Source organism: Anastrepha ludens, chromosome 2, assembly GCF_028408465.1.
Source record: "Anastrepha ludens isolate Willacy chromosome 2, idAnaLude1.1, whole genome shotgun sequence".
NCBI lineage: Eukaryota > Metazoa > Arthropoda > Insecta > Diptera > Tephritidae > Anastrepha > Anastrepha ludens.
Genome location: NC_071498.1, coordinates 116939158 through 116961394, shown reverse-complemented (window position 1 = coordinate 116961394; position 22237 = coordinate 116939158). Strand labels below are relative to the sequence as shown.

The 22237-nt window shown below is 38.1% G+C and overlaps 2 protein-coding genes across 2 annotated transcripts in view; one reads left to right on the top strand and one right to left on the bottom strand.

The window, feature by feature from the left end:
- The window catches only part of LOC128855171 (rootletin), an 88407-nt gene that overhangs the window by 55143 nt on the left and 11027 nt on the right, over window positions 1–22237 (bottom strand). The gene's annotated exons all lie outside the window — the stretch shown is intronic.
- LOC128855167 (uncharacterized) lies at window positions 10507–12735 on the top strand. Its single transcript, XM_054089866.1, has one exon. The coding sequence runs from the start codon at window positions 10804–10806 to the stop codon at window positions 12439–12441; it is 1638 nt and encodes a 545-aa protein (XP_053945841.1). The 5' UTR covers window positions 10507–10803; the 3' UTR covers window positions 12442–12735.

Genomic DNA, 22237 nt, shown 5'->3' with positions numbered 1-22237 from the left:
GTGCATTGCAGTATTACATAACATCCAAACTCGTTGAGAAATGTTACACTGTACCCAATACCCTGGAAGCAAAGAACACCATTTTGTTTGGGTGAGCACCAGGACATGAAGGTTATGATGGCAAGGAGCAAGCGGTCTGCCTAACGAAACTAGACGTTATCTGAAAATTACATCGACCTGAAACTCTTTTGCGGGCTCACCAAGGTCCCCATAAAGGAAATTATCAGATACTGGGAAGATAGGTTGGTTGGCAGATGTAGATTAAACAGTTTATTCTTGCCTCCAGAAGAGCATCAAATAGGTTCTTAAACCTGGATGGCGTGGGCTTACGACCCCTCACGGGATACTGCCAAGTACATTGTAACATTTGTTACCATCTCATGAAGCAAAAATTGGTAGAAACAATTGTCTGTCGCTTTGAACTGAATGATGAAAGTCCGGAGCACATTTTCTGTGAATGTGCAGCTCTCGCAAGACTAATGGCCTCTGGTGACGATACAGCATGCTTGACTGAGCTTTATATGTGTTAGTGCAGTCGGGTGGCGTCGTGTCACACATACTTGTTGTCGGTAAAAATCAAAAATTTTAGATATTAGCGTCAAGCACCCGACACGCACACATATAAAGTTCTTGTCAAACAATGCTTGACCGTCACCAGAGGCCATAAGACTTGTACAACAAGCGTCGCACCACCGGATACTCCGATTCAGAAGACTCCTCAAATTTAAGGCTTGCGGTTAAACACAAAGGAGCATATTTAGATATACAATTGAACTAAAAATTAAAAAAAAGAGGTTGTCTGTAAAGTCGGTTTACTGACGATAGTTTAACGTGACAACGTCATAAGAAAATACTGATGGAATGGTTGCATTTTTCAAAAGAAAATTTTAATTTTATTTGTTTGATAGATATTTTGTATGGATATAGAAAAGGAGCAAAATGGAATCGCAATGGAATTGATCAAGTTACATTTACACAAAAGCGAAAAATGACGAAACATTTATCAAATTCATGAAAGATATGTTCAATTTCCATTGTGCATCAGACGTTAATGTATAAGTCAACAACACTAAGAGGCACCATCATCGATTAGACTTTTTCAAGACACATTACACTCGAAACACTCCTTTTCATTTCCTACTTTTCCTATTTTCGTCCTATTCTCAACAGAGAAATGGTTCATTACCATGTACACAGGAAGAAGGCATATGCAAATACAAATATGTGAATTTATATACAAATTCGCATATACATACATATACATACATATCTATGCTCACTCAAGTAGGAGAGAACCAGATGTCGAACGTTGCCGAACGCGGGGGCCGATTATGCCTCTTTGTCGTTCTTCCGCGCTCTCGCTTGCAGTTCAAGCAAGGTAACGACGCATGAGTAAGATAACGACGCATTTTTTGGTGCGTGCAGCCAGCTACATCGAATTATAAGACGTTATTACGTCAAAAACTCTTAAAGCTTTCTTATTACTATCGTTTGTTTGCTTTTCCTTGTAAAAAAATGCAATTTTTAAAAATGATTTGTTTTAACGAAAAAACTACCACCAATAACAATCCAAACATAAATAACTATAAATTATTACGTTAATCGTCTGGATTGAAACTCCTTATCAGCGGCGTCACTCACACTTATAAATACACATATCGCTCATTTACTTCAAAAGTGTCATAATTCCAAAAAAATTACTGTGAGAATAACGAAGCTGAAATGACCACCAGCTCTGATTTTATGCTGTATAAAAAATTCATGGCGATATCTGCTGTCAGTGCCCGATTAGATGAAAATACGATTAGATGAATTTTACTTAGGGAGGCATAGTGGATTGTAATGCTTTTAAAGCGTTTTTCTCGACATTTTGGTTTTTCGAGTTATGACATTATTTAAGTAAGAGAGTACTATGTATATTTGTATATTATATATATATGTGAAATTTATGACACCAAAACGACTAACAAGAAACATGTTCAGTCTAGAATTGAATTTAAAATCAAACAACAAAATACTCCACAAAATATTCAAAAAAAATTCAACACATACATTTTGCAGTTGTTATGGGGGCGTTATAAATCTAATAATAATATAATATACGAAAACTAATAGTAAATTAATTTAGTGGCATATGCAGCAGCGCATGTGATTAAAATGTGATCTGTTCATGTATGCTGAAAAGAGATTAACGAGTATGTTCAAAATCGGTACAAAGTTCGTTTTCAATGAAAAAGAAAAAGTAATGCTATGAGCGACAATCCAACAGTATTTATACGTACATATATATAGCCTTGGCCAAAAGTATTAAGCACCATATTAATTACTGAATTTCTCGTTTTAAAAAGTAAAGTAATTATCTTTTATTAATAAATCAGTACAAATAAAAGTAATTAGAGATTTTTAATACATACATATAATAATTAATATTCGCTGTTTGCCATGCTATGCTGTGTTACTTTATCTTACGTTTTAAAATATGGGGCTTAGATCTGTAGACTGTGCTAGCCAATCTAACAAAAACCAACGTATCGTAGTCGCTAATTTGGGACGAGGAGCATTGCCTTGTTGGAATTTAACTATATCGCACGTTAACGAAGGCAAAAGTACAGTTTCTAATACATTTATTTCCGCAGTCGATATGGAAACCCTCAACCTCCCACAATTATGCTAAGGACTTAGAACACGAAAAATGCAAACTTTAGGGGAGACTGCAAAAGATTGGTTGGAATACTGGCGGAACACTGCGTCACCCCAAATCATGTAGCCAAAATGGGATTAGTCCAGAGCGATGCGTGTCCACTGCCCTGTTATTTGTAGGACTGTTGTTGTGTTTATTGTAGCAGCATAAACATTCCCCATACATATAAATGGAGAATGCTGCTGAAGTGACAGTCCTTGGCCGAAAATAAATCCGGGTCGTTCCGGTAACGCAGAACCGACTGTCGTGGGAACGTTGTAGGAGTCAACAGATGAGCCTAGGATCAACATATTTTTCATGCTTGAAGGATATTTCTGATAATAGGATGAAGGGCTTGTTAAAACTCACGAAGACGGGCATTAAGAATTACTTAAAATACAAGAATATCTTCGATTTCAAAAACATGGTACTGGCAACAGAATGGAGCCTAGAGGTCTAAGTGAGATTTTTTTACAGATCAGCTTAATACATTTATGTCCTATTGACCGCCATGCGACCCTCACAAGCCATACAGCCTCTAATCATAATGCTGCCTCCTCCATGCTTAACTGTGAATACCACGCAATCTGGATGGTATTCCTCGGTACTCTTTATGAAAGAAAAATAAATGATTTTCAAAGATTTGTTTTATTTCCTCGAAATTGGACTAGGGTAAGAAGCTTTGGTTGTTGATATTTTAAAATAATGTCCCACTCGAAGCTCCATTCAACAGACAACAGAACATTCGACCAATCTTCCTCCGTAAAAAGATGATATCGGAGAGCCCATTCTAAACGCTTTTTTCCAATTCTGGAAGCCACGCTTCTTTCGAGCTTTACATCTTTTTGCACCTGCTCCCAGAAGCCTACTTCTAGCTGTTTGAGCACTAACGGATTTTCCAATTTTTTCCGACAGCTGCAAGAGCAGAAGAGAATTTTTTTACGATCCTTGAGAGACTCGCGTATAAGTTTACGGCCTTCCCGTACGCTAGTAAGGCATTTCCTTCCACGTTTCGATTTATTTTGGTGGGATTTTGTCTCCCCAAATCACTTTTTTAGGCATTTGGATGAAGTAGATATTATTTACATATATATATATTTGAAATGCCAAAATATTTTAAGTTTACCTTTAAAAAAAATAACTTTTTATGGCATTTCCCACAAAACAATATTTGGTTGTAAGCGAAGATTAAACACACTAGTGACACTTTTTCATAAAGCAGCGGTCACTTTGGTAGCCACATTTGAAATTACTCGCATTTTAGTGGAGTGGTTATTACTTTTGGCCGAAGCTGTATATATGTACATATATAATTATATTGTATATCTTATGACGTTCTGGATTAAACTTCAATTTAATTGATTGATAAATTGATCCCGGCATATCCAAGATGCGTCCGGCATTTTATGCTACTTAGACACACTCATCTAACATCTCACCCCCTTCGGTTCCACGCTGTCGAAATATTGTTCTGTGCACATCGTTAGACGTGATTAATAATTGCTAATAGCTTCACAGCAATAAGTATGGATTTGTAAGCTGCTGAATCATAAACAACAAAAACAACAACAACAGACAATAATCAACAAATTTCTCATTAAAAATCTCACTCAGCACTAGGAATTAAGAGAAACGAGTCTCACTGGAACTGTTAAATATTAAAGTTACTATGAAAGTCTATGAAAACCTGATAGAGCATTCAAAGTCGGTATTTTTCGTACTGTATATACTTATATCTATATACATATATATATATTCATATATGAGTATATGTATATTTATATATACATACATGTTCCTTTATGTCCTTTACCTCCGAGGTACTTTTTGGTCGCTTTTACAAATATGAATCGTAAAATAATTACCATATTCCCTAATGGGTAGTCCTAATATATTTAAATTTAGTTCTCATTGAAGTATTCTTAAATGTTATGTTATGTGCTATGTTATGTTTTCTTCTTCTTAATTGGCGCGATAACCGCTTACGCGATTTTTGCCGAGCTTAACAAAGCGCGCCAGTCGTTTCTCTCTCGTGCTAACCGGCGCCAATTGGACACACCAAGTGAAGCCAAGTCCTTCTCCACCTGATCTTTCCAACGCAGAGGAGGCCTTCCTCTTCCTCTGCTACCACCAGCTGGTACCGCATCGAATACTTTCAAAGCCGGAGCGTTTGAATCCATTCGGACGACATGACCCAGCCAACGAAGCCGCTGGATCTTTATTCGCTGCGCTATGTCTATGTCGTCGTAAAGCTCATACAGCTCATCGTTCCATCGCCTGCGATATTCGCCGTTGCCAACGTGCAAAGGTCCAAAAACCTTACGCAGAATCTTTCTCTCGAACACTCCAAGCGTCGCTTCATCGGATGTTGTCATCGTCCAAGCTTCTGCGCCATAAGTTAGGACGGGCATGATGAGAGTCTTGTAGAGTGTTAGTTTTGTTCGTCGAGAGAGGACTTTACTGCTCAGTTGCCTACTTAGTCCAAAGTAGCACTTGTTGGCAAGAGAGATTCTACGTTGGATTTCAAGGCTGACATTGTTATCGATGTTAATGCTGGTTCCTAAATAAACGAAGTCTTTTACAACCTCGAAATTATAACTGTCTACAGTGACGTGGGTGCCGATACGCGAGTGCGCCGACTGTTTGTTTGAAGACAGGAGGTACTTCGTTTTGTCCTCGTTCACCACCAAACCCATTCGCTTTGCCTCTTTATCCAGTTTGGAGAAGGCAGAACTAACAGCGCGGTTGTTAAGGCCGATGATATCAATATCATCGGCATACGCCAACAATTGTACGCTCTTATAAAATATTGTGCCTGAGCGATTAAGTTCTGCGGCTCGTACGATGCTCTCCAACATCAGGTTAAAGAAGTCACACGACAGCGAGTCACCCTGTCTGAAACCTCGTTTGGTATCAAACGGCTCGGAGAGGTCCTTCCCAATTCTGACGGCGCTGCTGGTGTTGAGCAACGTCATCTTACATAGCCGTATTAGTTTTGCGGGGATACCAAATTCAGACATAGCGGCATACAGGTAACTCCTTTCCGTACTGTCGAATGCAGCTTTGAAGTCGACGAAAAGATGGTGTGTGTCGATTCTCCTTTCATGGGTCTTTTCCAAGATTTGGCGTATTGTGAATATTTGGTCGATGGTAGACTTTCCAGGTCTGAAGCCACACTGATAAGGTCCAATCAGCTGGTTGACGGTGGGCTTCAGCCTTTCACACAATACGCTCGCTAGAACCTTATAGGCGATATTTAGAAGACTAATCCCGCGGTAATTGGCACAAATTGCAGGATCGCCCTTCTTATGGATTGGGCAGAGCATACTTAAATTCCAATCGGCAGGCATGCTTTCATCCGACCATATTTTGCATAGGAGCTGATGCATGCACCTTACCAGCTCCTCGCCGCCATGTTTGAATAGCTCAGCCGGCAGTCCGTCGGCGCCCGCGGCTTTGTTGTTCTTTAGCCGCGTTATCGCTATTCTCACCTCGTCATGGTCGGGTAACGGAACGACAATTCCGTCGTCAACGATTGGGGTATCGGGATCTTCACATTCTCTATGACATGCGCAGCTGTCACCGTTTAACAGGTTCGAGAAGTGTTCCCTCCATAATTTAAGATTGCTCTGTACGTCAGTCACCAGATCGCCGTCTTTGTTCTTACAGGACAACGCACCGGTCTTAAAACCTTCTGTAAGCCGCCGAACTTTCTGGTAGAATTTTCGGGCGTTGTTCCTATTGGCCAGCATCTCAAGCTCCTCGCACTCACGTATTTCGGCCTCTCGTTTCTTCTGTCGGATAATACGTCTCTCTTCCTTTTTCAGCTCTCTGTAGCGATCCCACATGGCTCGCGTTGCGCCCGATCGCAGCGTGGCTCTATAGGCGACATCTTTTCTTTCGGCGGCAGCATGACATTCCTCGTCGTACCAATTGTTTTTTCGGGCTCGCCGGAATCCGATTTCTTCTTCGGCGGCGGTACGTAGGGAACGAGAAATGTTGCTCCATTGCTCGCGCATGCCGGTGTGTTGGGCAGTGCTCTCCGAGAGCAGGAGTGAGAGTCGAGTGGCGAATCTTCTGGCTGTCTGTTGTGATTGCAGCTTTTCGATGTCGAACATTCTTTGCGTAGGTAGATGTACGTTTTTTGCTGCACAGAGGCGGGTGCGCAGCTTGGCTGCAACAAGGTAATGATCCGAGTCGATGTTGGGCCCTCGGATCGTACGTACATCTAATACACTAGAAGCGTGTCTTCCATCTATCACAACATGATCGATCTGGTTTCGCGTTTTTCGATCAGGAGACAGCCAGGTAGCTTGGTGTATCTTTTTATGCTGGAATCTGGTGCTGCAGACTACCATGTTTCGGGCCCCGGCGAAGTCGATCAGCCTCTGTCCGTTACCGGATGTTTCGTTGTGCAGGCTGAATTTTCCGACTGTGGGACCAAAAATTCCCTCCTTGCCCACCCTGGCGTTGAAGTCGCCAAGCACGATTTTTATGTCGTGGCGGGGGCAGCGCTCATAGGAACGTTCCAAGCGCTCATAGAAAGAATCCTTGGTCGCATCGTCCTTCTCTTCCGTCGGGGCGTGGGCGCAAATTAGCGAGATGTTAAAAAATCGCGCTTTGATGCGGATTATTGCGAGACGCTCGTCCACCGGAGTGAACGACAGTACTTGGCGACGAAGTCTCTCTCCCACAACAAATCCGACACCGAATTTGCGCTCCTTTACATGGCAGCTGTAGTAGACGTCGCAAGGTCCTATGTTTTTCTTACCTTGCCCCGTCCATCGCATCTCTTGGATGGCAGTGATGTCAGCCTTTACTCTCACGAGGACATCAACCAGCCGGGCAGAGGCACCTTCCCCATTAAGGGACCGGACATTCCAGGTGCATGCCCTCAAATCGTATTCCTTATTTCGTTTGCAGGGGTCGTCATCAGTGTTGGAAGTTCTCATCCGAGGCTTTGTTGCTGTTTTCATTGGGGGGGCTTTTTAAGTGGCGGGTCCCAAACCCAGCGCACAACCAGCTATGCTGGGATGCTTCGCCTTCTCACTTTAGCTCACTCCCGGACGGGTGTTCGGAAGCTAACCAGAGGATACGTGGGCTAATCCCGGACGTTGTGAGCTGCTTGGACCATATGTAGAAGAATCGTCCTGGCCACTCCCAAGTGAATGGCGATCAGTAACTTTCCCCACTTGCGTGGACTTCTACACATGGAACCATCCATGTTTTATGTATATTATATGTTTTTTAGTGTTGTACTTTGTACCTTCGATTATTTCATTGGTTTCGCCCGCTTATGCTTGATCAATTTTATCATTGGCATTCATCTACTATTCATCAATAAATATCGGATTTAATTTCATTCGAAATAACCTCACTCTTATAGGCCCAACCACCTAACAGAAGTGTAGCCGCCAATTATTAATTTATTTATTTATTTTGGAGACGAATAAAGAACAAAAATAACTGGCTTTTTCTGGGTGAAATTGAAGATGCAAAGTCGGATGATGTATGGTTTTAGTAGGTGGTTCGCGATATTTTCTTCACATTTCGCAGCCTATTGTCCGGTAATCGGTATTATATACTACTCACTTTAACCTAATTCTATGGTTTACTGTTTCGAAGCCAAATGTTTATATAAGTTATTAAAGCTTATCAAAATTAAAATATTTTATTGTAACTTTTATTAATAAATTAATAACAATAATATCAGCCAATTAACTTTCTTAAACTATGGAAAAGGTAAAATAATTTCGTGTGATTCGACATGATGAATATTTTATAAAAAAACAGATTAAAAAATAAAAACAAACCACAATCGCCAATACGAAAATCACTTATGTGCATATATACATACATACATACATATACTCGTATACATACGAATATATACAAGGTGCATATACATATGCGCATGTAGTCTCGTGGTTAACGTGTGCCTGCACAGCGGCGGACTCAAAAATTCACTGTGGAAAACTACTTACTGTATCAAGAGAATTTTAAATGTGTCATAATACAATAGCAACACTGAAAGTACTAAGTAGTACTAGCAATAATGTGGCACAGGCATCCTTCAGAGGTGTTTAGACCGAATTTCCTTTGCTGCAAGTGAAAAGTCTAGATCATTATGCCACCGTCCATAAATGTAAATCAGCCTGTTCAAGGAAATAATACAAAAATGCCTTTAACCCCTTTCTCTGGCAATATCTAAAGAGCGAGCCTACGAACTTCCCCAGAAACACCAACAAACTCACACTAAACCCATACACTAACCACTTTTATCAGCATTCACCAAATGAAGAGCCTCGTGATGCTCTTATTGCCCTGGCACTTGCCGTTCGGGATTAAACTTCAACTTAACCAGAATTGACCCCGGCATATCCAAGATACGTCCGTGATGCTACTTAGACACACTCATCTAACATCTCACCCTCTTTGATTCCACGCTGTCTGGGTCCATCTTTAGATGAGATTGAGGATTTATAATGACTTCACCGCGTTAAGTATGGATTTGCTGAATCATAAACAACAACAACAAGACCCAACAATCAACAAATTTCTCATTAAAAATCTTACTCAGCATAGGAATTAAGAGAAACGAGTCTCATTTGGATCTGTTAAATATTAAAGTTACTATGGAAGTCTATGAAAACCTGCTTTATAGAGCATTCAAAGTCGTACTTTAGCAACGTTTAGATTTTGTGACCGTTAGAATTCACCATCAATTCGCCTTAACTCTCTGTCAGGACCCCGGTTACGTCAGCCAAGCAGCTGATTCTTTCCTTTAAATTCGTTGAGAGTTGGTAAACGGTCTGATATTGGCCACACTTTCTGAATTTTGTTCACCATGTGTTTTACCAGGTTTGGTCTTCAACTATGGTGAAGAGCGAAACTGATCGTGTAACTTCGGCTGCTACGTCACCGGCCGCAGTACTCAGGAGCAGAATTCTATCCGCTCATTTCACCTGTATTAACCACTCGTCCAGTCAGTCGTTGTTCAGACGGCAACGCTGCAACAGGGGTGTCGACTACGTTGATTCCTTTCGTATATCACCAATATAATCTCAATTTTTTCGTAAACAAACCGTTCTCCTGACCATTGTACAGAACCATAAGTAAATACAATCTCAGCTGGTCGTCAAAAAATGCCCACAGCTAAACTCCTAGGGTGCCTGTCAAAAAATAGTAAGAATAAGAATGTTTTACTTGCATTTCTGTGCAATGGGTTACTTCAACCCATCAGCTGATTCTGTTAAATTCGCTGAGAGCCGGTTAACGGCCTGATCTTGGTCAGACCTCTGGCTGCTTTGAAAACCGAAATAAAAATATATTTCTTCCTTGTAGAAAATGTCGATGAAATCACAGAAATAATCGAAGTTGACCGACATGTTAGTAGTCGTAGCATCGCCCAGGAGCTAAAGAACGACCTTAAAACAGTTTTAAACCATTTGCTCCAATATTTCACTCAAAAATAATGGTTTTCTTTTTCCCCAAACTAATATTAAAACTATGATAAGAAAAGTACATTTAGAGTTTGTATTGCCTTCATTTCGAATAAAGTCTTTCTCCGTTCTATGTATGTACTTTGACACGACGATTTGGTGGAATTAAAATAATGTTTGGTGGTCCACTATCGACAACTTTAATAGCTTTGATCCGCCACTGTTCTTTTCACTCATTTTAAATATGAGCCTGTGCATATACATACGCAGACTTTTATGAACGTATGTATATCTGTAAGTTCGGAATTTCATTACTCGTATGTATTCTACTCTATATACTTGTGAATTCCGAGATTTGCTTCATTTTTTTAAATAACGTTTGTGAATTGTAAGCTAGGAGAGGAGCTTAAATCAACACATCATTAAGAGTTCTTAATTTTTTTTTTTTTAATAATGAGATTTAAAAGATGAGACGCCATTTAAGTGGTATTTAGTAGCTTATTGAGTTTTGCCCTTATTGGAAACGCGCCGTCAGTAAATTGAAACTAAAATTCAGTGCTGCGCCTGCACCAGTTTCTCGGATAAACAAATAATCGCTTGCCGTATGAAATAATTGGTTGTGTGAAACTTTGCACAGAAAGGAATCGGTTTTAAACAGAAGGAAATATCGCAAAAATAAAAATGGCTTTTGATAATTTAAAGAAACAAGAACAAGCTCGGCAGTTACGGTATTCACGCTCAAGATTTCGTCGCATCAATTCATTGGATCAAATACCCGAAGACCCTAACCAGGATCAATCTTCACAAACAGCGCTAGATGCACACAGGCATCCAGTTTCTGGACACAGAACAGAAGTCCTGCGAAAATCGCCGCGTACAATTGTTACTTCCTTGTGGATGGTTCTTCTCTTCTGGCCCCAACTGTTGATCAAATTAGCATTCGTCCTTATTCGGTTTATCCTTTATCTTCCGCTATCTATAGCCGCACCCAGCTTTTGGCTCTCAGCATTATTATGGATATTCTGGAAGTTCACACGCATACCTATGGCATTGGTAAAGTGGCTATTGGATTTATCATCGGATGGACAGCAACACCATAAGCGTACAGTTCTGATTAGTTGTGGAAGTACAATTCAAACTTTACATCTAGCCCGTAACTTTTACTCCTCCGGTTCACGTGTAGTAGTATTCGAATTCGAAGGTCTATTTGGATTAGCGCGATTCTCCACAGCAGTCGACAAATTTTACGTTGTGCCAAAACCAAGTCCAAATAATGTGGATAATTATATAACTGCTTTATGTCAGATCGTTAACAAGGAGAAGCCTTCCGTTTATATACCGGTTTGCGCAACAAGCCCTGCTTACTACGATGCACTTGCTAAACAACACCTGGAGCTGCTCGGCTGTGCAAGTTTCATTCCGGGCTTCAATGAAACCTGCGTGTTGGACGACTGCCTTGAATTTTTTAGAAAGTGTACAGCTCATAATATTTCATTGCCACCCTACAACGTGCTCACTTCGCCCAATGATCTGCAAAAATTATACGAGGACAACTTTATCAGTAATTATCGAAACATTTTAATGGCGGTCGGTGCTCAAGGCTTAATCGAACGTTTTAAGTACTTATTGCCAAAAAATAGAATAGATATTAAATTTAATCACGAAATAAGTGAAAGTGAAAAGTGGATTGTGATACGCGATTTGCCAGGAGAACACTACGTCACATGCACAACAGTAAAAGATTCTCGGGTTGTATCAAATGTTACATGTAGAGTTGAGCATGAGACGAAAAATTTGATACCGGTAACATCATTAAATTCACATAATCATACAGTCATGTCAGACGAATCACAAATAGACATATGGCTCAAGACGTTTTTCGCCAAAGTACGCTTTCAACGTAGCATTAATGGGCATATGAGTTTCCGGCTGATTAAATGTCAGGGCACGTCACAATTTATCCCGCTTGGTATACGAATCGGCGTCTCATTACCATACATATGCTATAATCGTTCTCACGCCCAAGTGCTCTGCCGAACTATGAAATGTATACATCGGAGAGAATTAAGTTTTACTAGTCCAGCCGAGGAATCGGCACTGGGGGCGTTGACGGCCAACTTCCGCTGGAGCTCTGTAGAACGCTCCACTCCCACTACTGTATTGGATAAGAGAGAAGCTCTATTCGCTTATTGGGATCCACTGCCATATTGTGCTTACTATCATTTTCAATTGCCGCTCAAATCCGTCAAGATGTTTTTGCAAAAGCGCCATCGCTCCACAAAAACATTGTCACCACGCATCACAATGCCAGTTCATTGAACGTTGTATACGCTGCTGATTATTTTCGGTATATTGCGATGGGCAATGCTGAAACACACATTTGTAAATATGGAAATATATATATATATGTATATATATATATGTAATGTAGATATGTGCATATTTATATGAGTTTGTTTGTGCGTGCCCTAAAAACTACTTTTGATATCACCCCTAGATGATAAACGAGGGCACTTTCATTTATAAAGATAAAGCAAGGAACAACAAATATATTTAAATTACACAATGTGGAGCAGAAAGAGAGAGAGAGAGAAAGAGAGAGAGAGAGAGAGAGATGAAATAGACTGATGGCGGTGAGATGTTATGGAATTGAATGTTGTTTTTTAAGAATGATAGAATACAAGAATACGCCTATCAGAGAGGCGTGACGTCACACAGGTGCAGCTGCGTGTGCGAAATGGGAAAATGCGAGCAAGAATACAAGAAAAATAAGAAATTACACAAGCTACACACAAATAAATTGTACAAGTGTGCCATCACACACACAGCGATTCTGTAAAATGCGCTGACAGCGTAATAGCGTACGAGATGGGCGCCACCTTTGTATTCTGTGCATCGTGGGTGATTTTAATGCTGGGTGCAACATATAATTTAAGAACAAATATTTAAGTTAATACCTACTGCTATGTGTTTGTAGGCACAGAGTTATTGTTTTTTGTCATAATATTTATTTTTATTAACTTATAAGACGTAGGTATGTATGTATATTATAGTTAATTGTTTAGTTTGTTACTTAGAATAGGTTACTTTTATACGTATAATAAATCCAAACAAACGTACATGCTATGCATCTTCTTTTTTAAAAAACCCTGCTTTAACTGCCTATAACTTCATAGAGCTCCACATCATATTTCAGCGATCATCATCATCATCATCGTTTCCTTTATATCCCATTGAAACATAGGCCCTCAATTAGCCTTCATATCTAAAGGCCTTTCACTATCACCAACCTATGACCCGTCCAGTTGCCTACAGCTTGGCATTCGTGAAATATCCCCATTTCCGCGATCCAGAGCCACCAATGGGTAAAGGCCTTTTAATATTGCCAATAATCTTTCCTTGTCAAATTACCATATTCCATTGCCCAACGGCTGTGCTACGTAGTTTGGAGTTCGAGATTGAACATTTTTTGCTTATTATTCATTCGTCTAGCATAATTATCTAAGATTCTAGCAAAAGCTGCTTTTGATTCACTATTTCTGTGCTCGCTAGAGATGCAGCCGCCCGCCAAGCGTAAAAGTTTATATAGTCGTCTTCGATTCGGCATGTACCTATATCACTCAAAAAAGTTTAAAATATAAAATATGCTCAGGAGTTTTCCTCCTTAGAGAAACAAAAATAAGGTTTAACAGTTGAAGTCAAACACGGACTACGGCCACGGTAAAATCCTAGCTGGTATTGGGGGCTTTCCGGGCTGGTGGACTATGCACTCCCTCTACACTTGCCATTACAACGTTCACGACCTTTTTACCTTCAAGGAAAGAATGGAAGCAGGACCATGTAAGAAAGGGTGAGGCCCATCCATGAATACCCAGGAATGAAATGGAGAGTGGAGGTGTACGATATTCCGAACATCTGGTGATCACTTTTAGCTTCTCCATCATTTAGGCTGAACAGATAGCAATAATAAAAGCCGTAAGAGTGGGATGCAGTACCTGGACATGATATCTACATTTTGACTGATAACCAGGCGGGGATAAGATACATCACAAAACAGTCGACTATCTCCAAGGTAGCCATGAAAAGCTGCACATCTCTTAGCGAAATAGTTGAGTAATTTTACCTAAAGGTAACATGGGTTCCGGCTTTATTGAGACATTGAAGGTAACTGTAGAGCTGATGAACAAGTGAGACTCGGCACCAAGTTGACTGATGAGTTATTTATTTATTTATATTTAATCCATTTTCACACACTTTTTTAGTCTGAGCAGACCCCTGAGTCCTGATACTGACATTTCGCGAAGAATGTTTTTCTGAAACTTTAAATTTTTCAGATTTTCATAAATAAGTGTCAAAATGATCCACAAGGGTTATTCATATTGGGTTGAAATGTTCCTCAAAAATATGCGCCTTATATTGTGTTTTATTACAGTCAATATTAATGGTAAATATAGTTTTACACGAGTTCTTTTTTCAAATAATTTAGATAAGAGGTGTTGATTAGTACAATCAACGCGAATTAAAATCGTTGTAGTCACATTCATCGGATAATAGGTTTCAGCCCCAGCCTTGCAGTCACTTTTTTATTCATGCAGTCATAGGTGAATAACAATATTTTTAAGCAGTCATTAGGGAAGGGACTGAAATAGGAGGCATAGCACCTCCCATACAAGCTTAAATCTCATATCGTGTGTAAAAAATGAATGAATCAACGGAAATTTCCAAATCTTAATTTAAAACAATTTTGAAAAAAAGGACATATTTTATCACAGGAAAATTAAAAAATATGTGTTTTCAGCTAGGGAATTCCAAACAAACTCTTTTCGATACAGACGGGTATTTGTCAAGGTAATTGTTTGTAAACCAGTGCTACGTGTTTAAAACTTAGGAAAAAATTTGCAAAATGCTTCACTTATTCCAAAAAATCTTAAACAAATGACAGTTTTTGGAGCTTAATATTACATGATGGATCCATTTGGAGACGACTATGAATTTGTTGTTGTTGATGATGTTGTTATAGCAGCATAAACATTCCCCGTGCATATACGAGGAATGCTGCTGAAGTGACAGTCCTTGGCCGGATATAAATCCGGGTCCTTCCGGTTACGTAGAACCGACTGTCGTGGGAACGACTATGAATTTATATAAATACATGGTCTTCAATAATATCTCAAATTGGTCAGTATACAATTTTTCAAACCTACCTGTAGATAGCGACACAGTTATTTTAAAATATTGAAATGTTCCTAAACATCTTTATTTTGTGTTAAAAAGTGTCCTATACAAAATTTAGATTTTCATATATTAAGAATAGTTTACATGTATGCATTCACGTCATTCATCTACTTCTGCAAGTGGTTTCGATTTTACAGTTTTAAAAATGGATTTGAATTTGCAACAAGAAGTTTGTATTAAATTTTGCGTTAAAAAATGGATTCAATGGAGCGAAAGCCTTAGACATGTTAGGAAACTGTTTTGGTAATGATACTATAAAGAAACAGACACTAACGCTACAGAAGACATCGTGAGTCCATCGAGGATGATGAACATAGTGGTTATCGAAAACTGATGAAAACATCAAAAAGGAAAAGAAAAGTGGATTAATAACCGCAAATTAACCATCAGCCCATCAGAGAGCTTGCAGACGACTTGAACATTGCTTATGGATCCGTTCAGGACATTGTAGTTCGTGGTTTGGGTTGGCGCCGTGTTGCTGCAAAATTGATCCCAAAGGACCTAAATTTCATGGAAAAAGGCACCGCATTGATATCTGCCTAGACATGATTTCCAAGGGTGGACCCGACCCAATATTCATCAAACGCATCATTACTGGAAACGAGAAGTAGATTTATGAGAACAACACGCAATCCAGACATCAGGCGAGTGAGTGGAGAGCTCCGAATGAACCAAGACCACTGTTTTCAGTAAAACAGAAAGCGTGGTAATTTTAGCCAGAAGGCCAATTATTTGGGAGTTGGGAGTTAAGAGACGTAAAGGCGAGGCAATTCGCCAAAAAAGACAGGGTTTGTGGGAAAAAACTCGTGGATTTCGCACAGTGCCATCATTATCCGTGAGTTTTTGACAAAGGACGAAACTGATACCATCCAACAGCCATCAATCGAATCCACTTGATATGGCTCGCTGCGTTTGTTTTTTGTTTAACCGAGCCAAAAAAATATTACGAAGAACGCGTTTTAACAGCCGAAAGGAGATAATGGAAAAATCGAAGACGACTCTGAAGAATATCCTGAAAATACAGTTTCAGAAATGTTTCGAGAGCTGGATCAAACATTGGCATAATGGGGCGTTGCAGTTGATGGGAAGTACTTTGAAGGCGATAATATCACTTGTGAGGAATAAACTTATATTTTGAATTTTCGAGAACTCTCTTGTGCGTTCGAAGCTAGAATATGGTATGCGGTCTTTATTTTGAGTACAATAGATCATAGTACAGTATATATGGTATATCAGCATAGTAGATCATACGTCGATAATTTTTTAACAATTCCATTTATTTGTTTATGCTCTAGAAGATATGACATTTCTTACAGACTAAACAACATTTTAAAAACTATTTATTAATTCATTCAAAACTAAACTGAAGTTGTATTTAGTATATAGTAAGAGAAATCAATAGCAGAAGAAGTTGAAAAGAGATTGAATTCCTTGTAATGCTCTATTAATAGGAGCATTAGCAGCATAATTAGTTCTGACTACTTCCAGTGCAAAAATATCCTATTACATATATATGTTATACTATTATATATTATACTATTATAACATATATATTATACTATTATAACATATATATTATACTATTATAACATATATATTATATGTAATAGGATATTTTTGCACTGGAAGTAGTCAGAACTAATTATGCTGCTAATGCTCCTATGAATTCAATCTCTTTTCAACTTCTTCTGCTATTGATTTCTCTTACCATATACTAAATACAACTTCAATTTAGTTTTGAATGAATTAATAAATGTTTTTTAAAATGTTGTTTAGCCTGTAAGAAATGCCATATATATATATATATATAATAGTATAACATATACATATATGTAATAGGATAGGATATTTATCTTCACTACATATTATAAAACAAAGTCGCTTTTTCTGTCCCTATGTCCCCTTATACGCTTAAATTTTTAAAACTACCCAACGGATTTTGATGCGGTTTTTTTTTAAAGATAGATTGATTGAAGAGGAAGGTTTATATCTATATAATGTGAAGAAATATATAAAGGGGGCGTGGCAATCGGTCAAAATGTGGAAAAAAACATAATTTTTTTGTTTTCACGGCCATAAATCATAAACGAATCAACCAATTAAAATGAAACTTTCTTGAAGTTTAACTTTGAAATATTTACTTTCGTTCTGCATCAAAAAAAAAAATTGATTTATTTGTTATTTAACCAAAATTGTTTAAACAAAAGCAGCTCTTTTTCCAAAAAAAGCTGTTTGTGTGTGTGTTCGCTGTCAGCCGAATGAAGCAACAGGCGTTAAGCGATAATCTCACCACACCTCATTAATGTTGAATTACATCGTATGGTGACATATGTATGTATGTATTTACGAATCGCTCGCATTATTTCATTTCGGACATATGTACATATGTATCTATGTATGTACTGAATTCCATGTAATTATATGCACATACAATTTTACAGCGAAATAAAACGCTATTTTCAGGTTCTATATTAGTAAATCGCACATAATTAAAATACAGTTTTTGAATAGTTTTTATTGATTCGGAGCGCGTTTAGTTTGCTATCAATTCCATACAATAACATTTTTTGTCATTTACTTTTTACGACAACTAATAGCTTATTTTCGAAGCAATTTTAACAAATAGGTACAACATTAATCCTTATCCAATTAAATACCTTAAATACATTGTTGTTTTCATATAGATCTATGTATATGGCTCTTTACAGCATATAATTAAAAACAATATTTTTCAAGATATTACAACAGTAATTAGTAATTGAGATCTACCGGAAAAATTGCGTTAGCTGTTGCGTCATCCGGCATTGCCGCTACTCTTTTGGAAAGAGGCCGAACCACACACTCTACAATGAAGCACCCGCTGAAAATCGCCACCGATGATGATAACAGCGTCTGTAGTGTTTCTAGACAGAGCAATACAGGAAAATTGATGCGTGACTGCTCATTAATAGTCTGGGACGAAGCTACCATGTCAAACAAGACGTCTTTGGAAGCACTGGATAGGACAATGCGCGATTTGCGCAACAAAAATGCACCTATGGGTGGATGTACAATTCTGTTCTCAGGAGATTTCCGTCAAATCCTACCAGTTGTGACTCGAGGAACACGTGCTGACGAAATAAATGCTTCGCTAAAAAGATCCCACCTTTAGTCGTATGTCAATAAATTAGAGCTTAAAACTAATATGAGGATTTCGTCATCTTCACGTGAGAACAGGCTATTTCCAGAGATGCTGCTAAAAGTTGGCAATGGAGAATTAACACAAAGTGAGGGAAGGATTAACCTAGAAAACCTCTGTATTTTGGTAGACAACATCCAAGAGTTAGTCAACAATGTCTATCCAGACATTGATAACATAAGTTATAAGACAATATCTTGGTTTAAAGAAAGAGCTATTCTGTCACCAACTAACGAACAAGTAGATAAAGTAAATAACTTGATTATTTCAAAGATTGATGCGCCGACGAAAATATACTACTCGGTCGATACTGTTCTCGATTTGGAAGAAGCTGTTCAACTTCCTACAGAATTTCTAAATTCTTTGAACCCGTCTGGACTCCCTCCTCACAAAATGGAGCTGAAAATAGGTTGTCCTGTTATTTTATTAAGAAACCTAAGTCCACCTAAACTTTGCAATGGCACGCGTTTGCTGGTAAAATCACTGAAAACTTTCATAATAGAGTGCACAATACTCACAGGATGTGGTACCGGAGAAGATGTATTGATTCCCCGAATCCCTCTGATACCATCGGATCTACCATTCCAATTTAAACGCTTACAATTTCCGGTAAAGACATCTTTTGCAATGACCATTAATAAATCTCAGGATCAAACCTTCAACGTTGCAGGCTTAGATTTGAGTGTTGACTGTTTTTCACATGGCCAACTGTATGTCGCTCTTTCAAGAGTAACCTCTAGAGAAAACATGTTTGTATTGTCTAATGACAAGAAGGCTATGAACGTTGTATATAAAGACATTCTGTAATATAGTAATTGTTGTAAAAATAAAATAAATACATATGTAAAAATGCAAAAAGTTAATATGCAAAAAGTAGGGTATGAATTTAGATATCCCAAAGATAGCAGGAAATCTTCATGCTATAAAGAAAGGGGAATTGTTTTACTCCAAATTTAACGCGTGCGGGCCACGGGCAGTAATGAATAAGCCAAAACTACTGGATCGAGTTTAATCATTTTTTCAGTGAGTGACATAGGGTATATATTTTATACCCGTGCGAAGCTGGGCGGGTTGCTAGTATACATATATAAAATAAAGTCAACTTTTTATGTGTGTTCGCTAACCGGCCGTGTCTTTGCACCGAATTAAACCAAACTTACACACATTGTTAAGAAGGTATTGAAGATGGTTCCCGTATAGTTTGGATACCTATTGGTGGATAGGGTTCGAGATATAGGTCAAAACGTGGACCCGGGTAACCTTCGGATGTGTATATACAATATGGGTATCAAATGGAAGCTGTTGGCGAATGCTTTAGTTCAGAGTATTTTTCATGCCGCTCCGTGACTAGAGTCTCAAGATAGAGACCAAAACGTGGACCCTAGAATGTGTTTGTACAATATGGATATCAAATTGAAGCTGTGGGTGAATGCTTTAGTACAGAGTATTTTTCATGCCGCTCCGTGACTGGGGTCTCGAGATAGAGACCAAAACGTGGACCCGGGTAACCTTAGGTTGTGTATGTACAATATGGGTATCAAATGAAAGCTGTTGATAAGTGCTTTAATACGGGGTAATTTTCATACCTATTGATGACTAGGGTCTCGAAATATAAGCCAAACCGTGGACCCGACGTGTCTTTGCACCGAATTAAACCAAACTTACACACATTGTTAAGTAAGTATTGAAAATGGGTTTCGTAAAGTTTGGTTGTAATTCGGAGCACTGGCAACGCGTACAGCGTTCTTTTGAACCAGCCATAATGTCGTTTACTTTTTTAACGCTTGGAGCGGAACTGAACTGTCAAATTGACAGTGTGAGTTACAATGTGTCAATATTTCTTTCTGATTTGGATGCCATAAGGAGAAGACGTAAGTGCAAAGTGTAAACAATTTTTGTGAATTTTTTTGTGAATTGTTTGGAGTGGATTTTGGAGCAGTGAATAATTTCTTTCTAAATTTGAGAATTTAATGTGAAATCCGAATGTTCAAATGAAATTATATGTTCGTGGAAAACAATTTTTTTTGGTTTTTTTTTTTGAAAAATATAAAGGGATAATGATTAAAAGCTCCAATGCTTAATAAAACATATAAATTGAAACGAAAAATGTATGGATGATCAGGAAAAAAAAATTGTTTCTTAGTTATTCATTTGCGTTGATTTGAAATTTAAAAACAATCTTCTTTTTTCCTGATTTTTAATTTATATTTTATATTTACTCAAAAACAAATAGAAAAACAAAAAATATTGTTTATGCCAAAGCTCTTGAATAAAAAATAAAGAAATAAATAATATGAAAACCATATCTTTTCTGTTCTAAACCATATCTATTATATTTTAGTGTGCCCAGCGAAGCGGGCCGGGTTTTCTAGTACAGTAGGTTCTGTTTTTATGCGGTAGATGCGTTCCGCAAGAAACAGCATAAAAAAAACAGCATAAAAAAAGCTACTAGCTCTATAGTAAAACTATAGATACGTTTCAAATGCTAAAACCGCATAAATCTGAAATAATGTAATAAAATCGCATAAAAAAGGGCACTAGTCCCATATTATAACTTTAGATACGTTCCATAGACCGCATGAATCTGAAATAATTAAATAAAATCGCATAAACAAAATATTGTATTTTTGAAAATTATATCTTTATTTAAGAAACGTCAGAATCGAAAAATAAATTTAAGTCAGAAATAGAATCAGACAATACCCACATGTTGCGCGTTCGTTTAGGATTTGGCGTAAAATTACTTTCGTCACTTGAGGAAATGTACACGTCTGATCTAGATAGTTATGCAGGCGGTTCCACACTTGTAGGGTTAGCATTTCTGATGTAATCTGTGATGAGTTTTTGTTTAGCTGGTTTAGAATCTTGTTTATATGTACAATTCCCGATAGGTCGACATGCATTTTGTAATTAAAAAAAAACCGCACTATTTCAAAACCGCATAAAAAAAAGCCGCATAAAAACAGAACCTACTGTATATGTATATAATTGACGCGTATACCCTGTTTGGGTGTTTGGCCGAGCTCCTCCTCCTATTTGTGGCGTGCGTCTTGATTTTGAACGGCAGATATTTTTTATGAGAAGCCTTTTCATGGCAGAAATACACTCGGAGGCTTGCCTTAGCCTGCCGAGGGCGACCTCTATTAGAGAGATATTTTGTATTACTTTTGGTCTTTCACCGAGATTCGAACTCACGTTCTATCTGGATTCCGTGTGGTAGTCACGCACCAACCCATTCGGCTATTACTACTATAAATAATTGTCACTGCTTTTAAAGTACACGAAAGCACCCCTACACGCTTCTCCCACATCAGATTAATATCACCCACGGAACGGAAAGCCTTGTTCTTGCGGATAGATCCTTTCCATGCATTTGCACAAGTGTACGTACATATGTAAATGTCGAATGTAATTACTTAAGGTAATAATTTCAAAACATACATGCAATTTAACTACTTTTTTATATGTACAAGACTTACACATTTGTAGGATTTTGTACTCTGGCACATTTAACAGACGTCTGTACATATTTACATGAATATTATAGTATTTATAAATTTTATTTTTGTGAACTTTTGCTTTAGGATTTTAATAATTGCTGGATATAGGCACAACTCATATTTTTTAACACTAATTTTTTATTAAACTAATCCTTGAATGTATGCAGCTACATAAGTAAAACATTAATAACTAAGTGTCCCT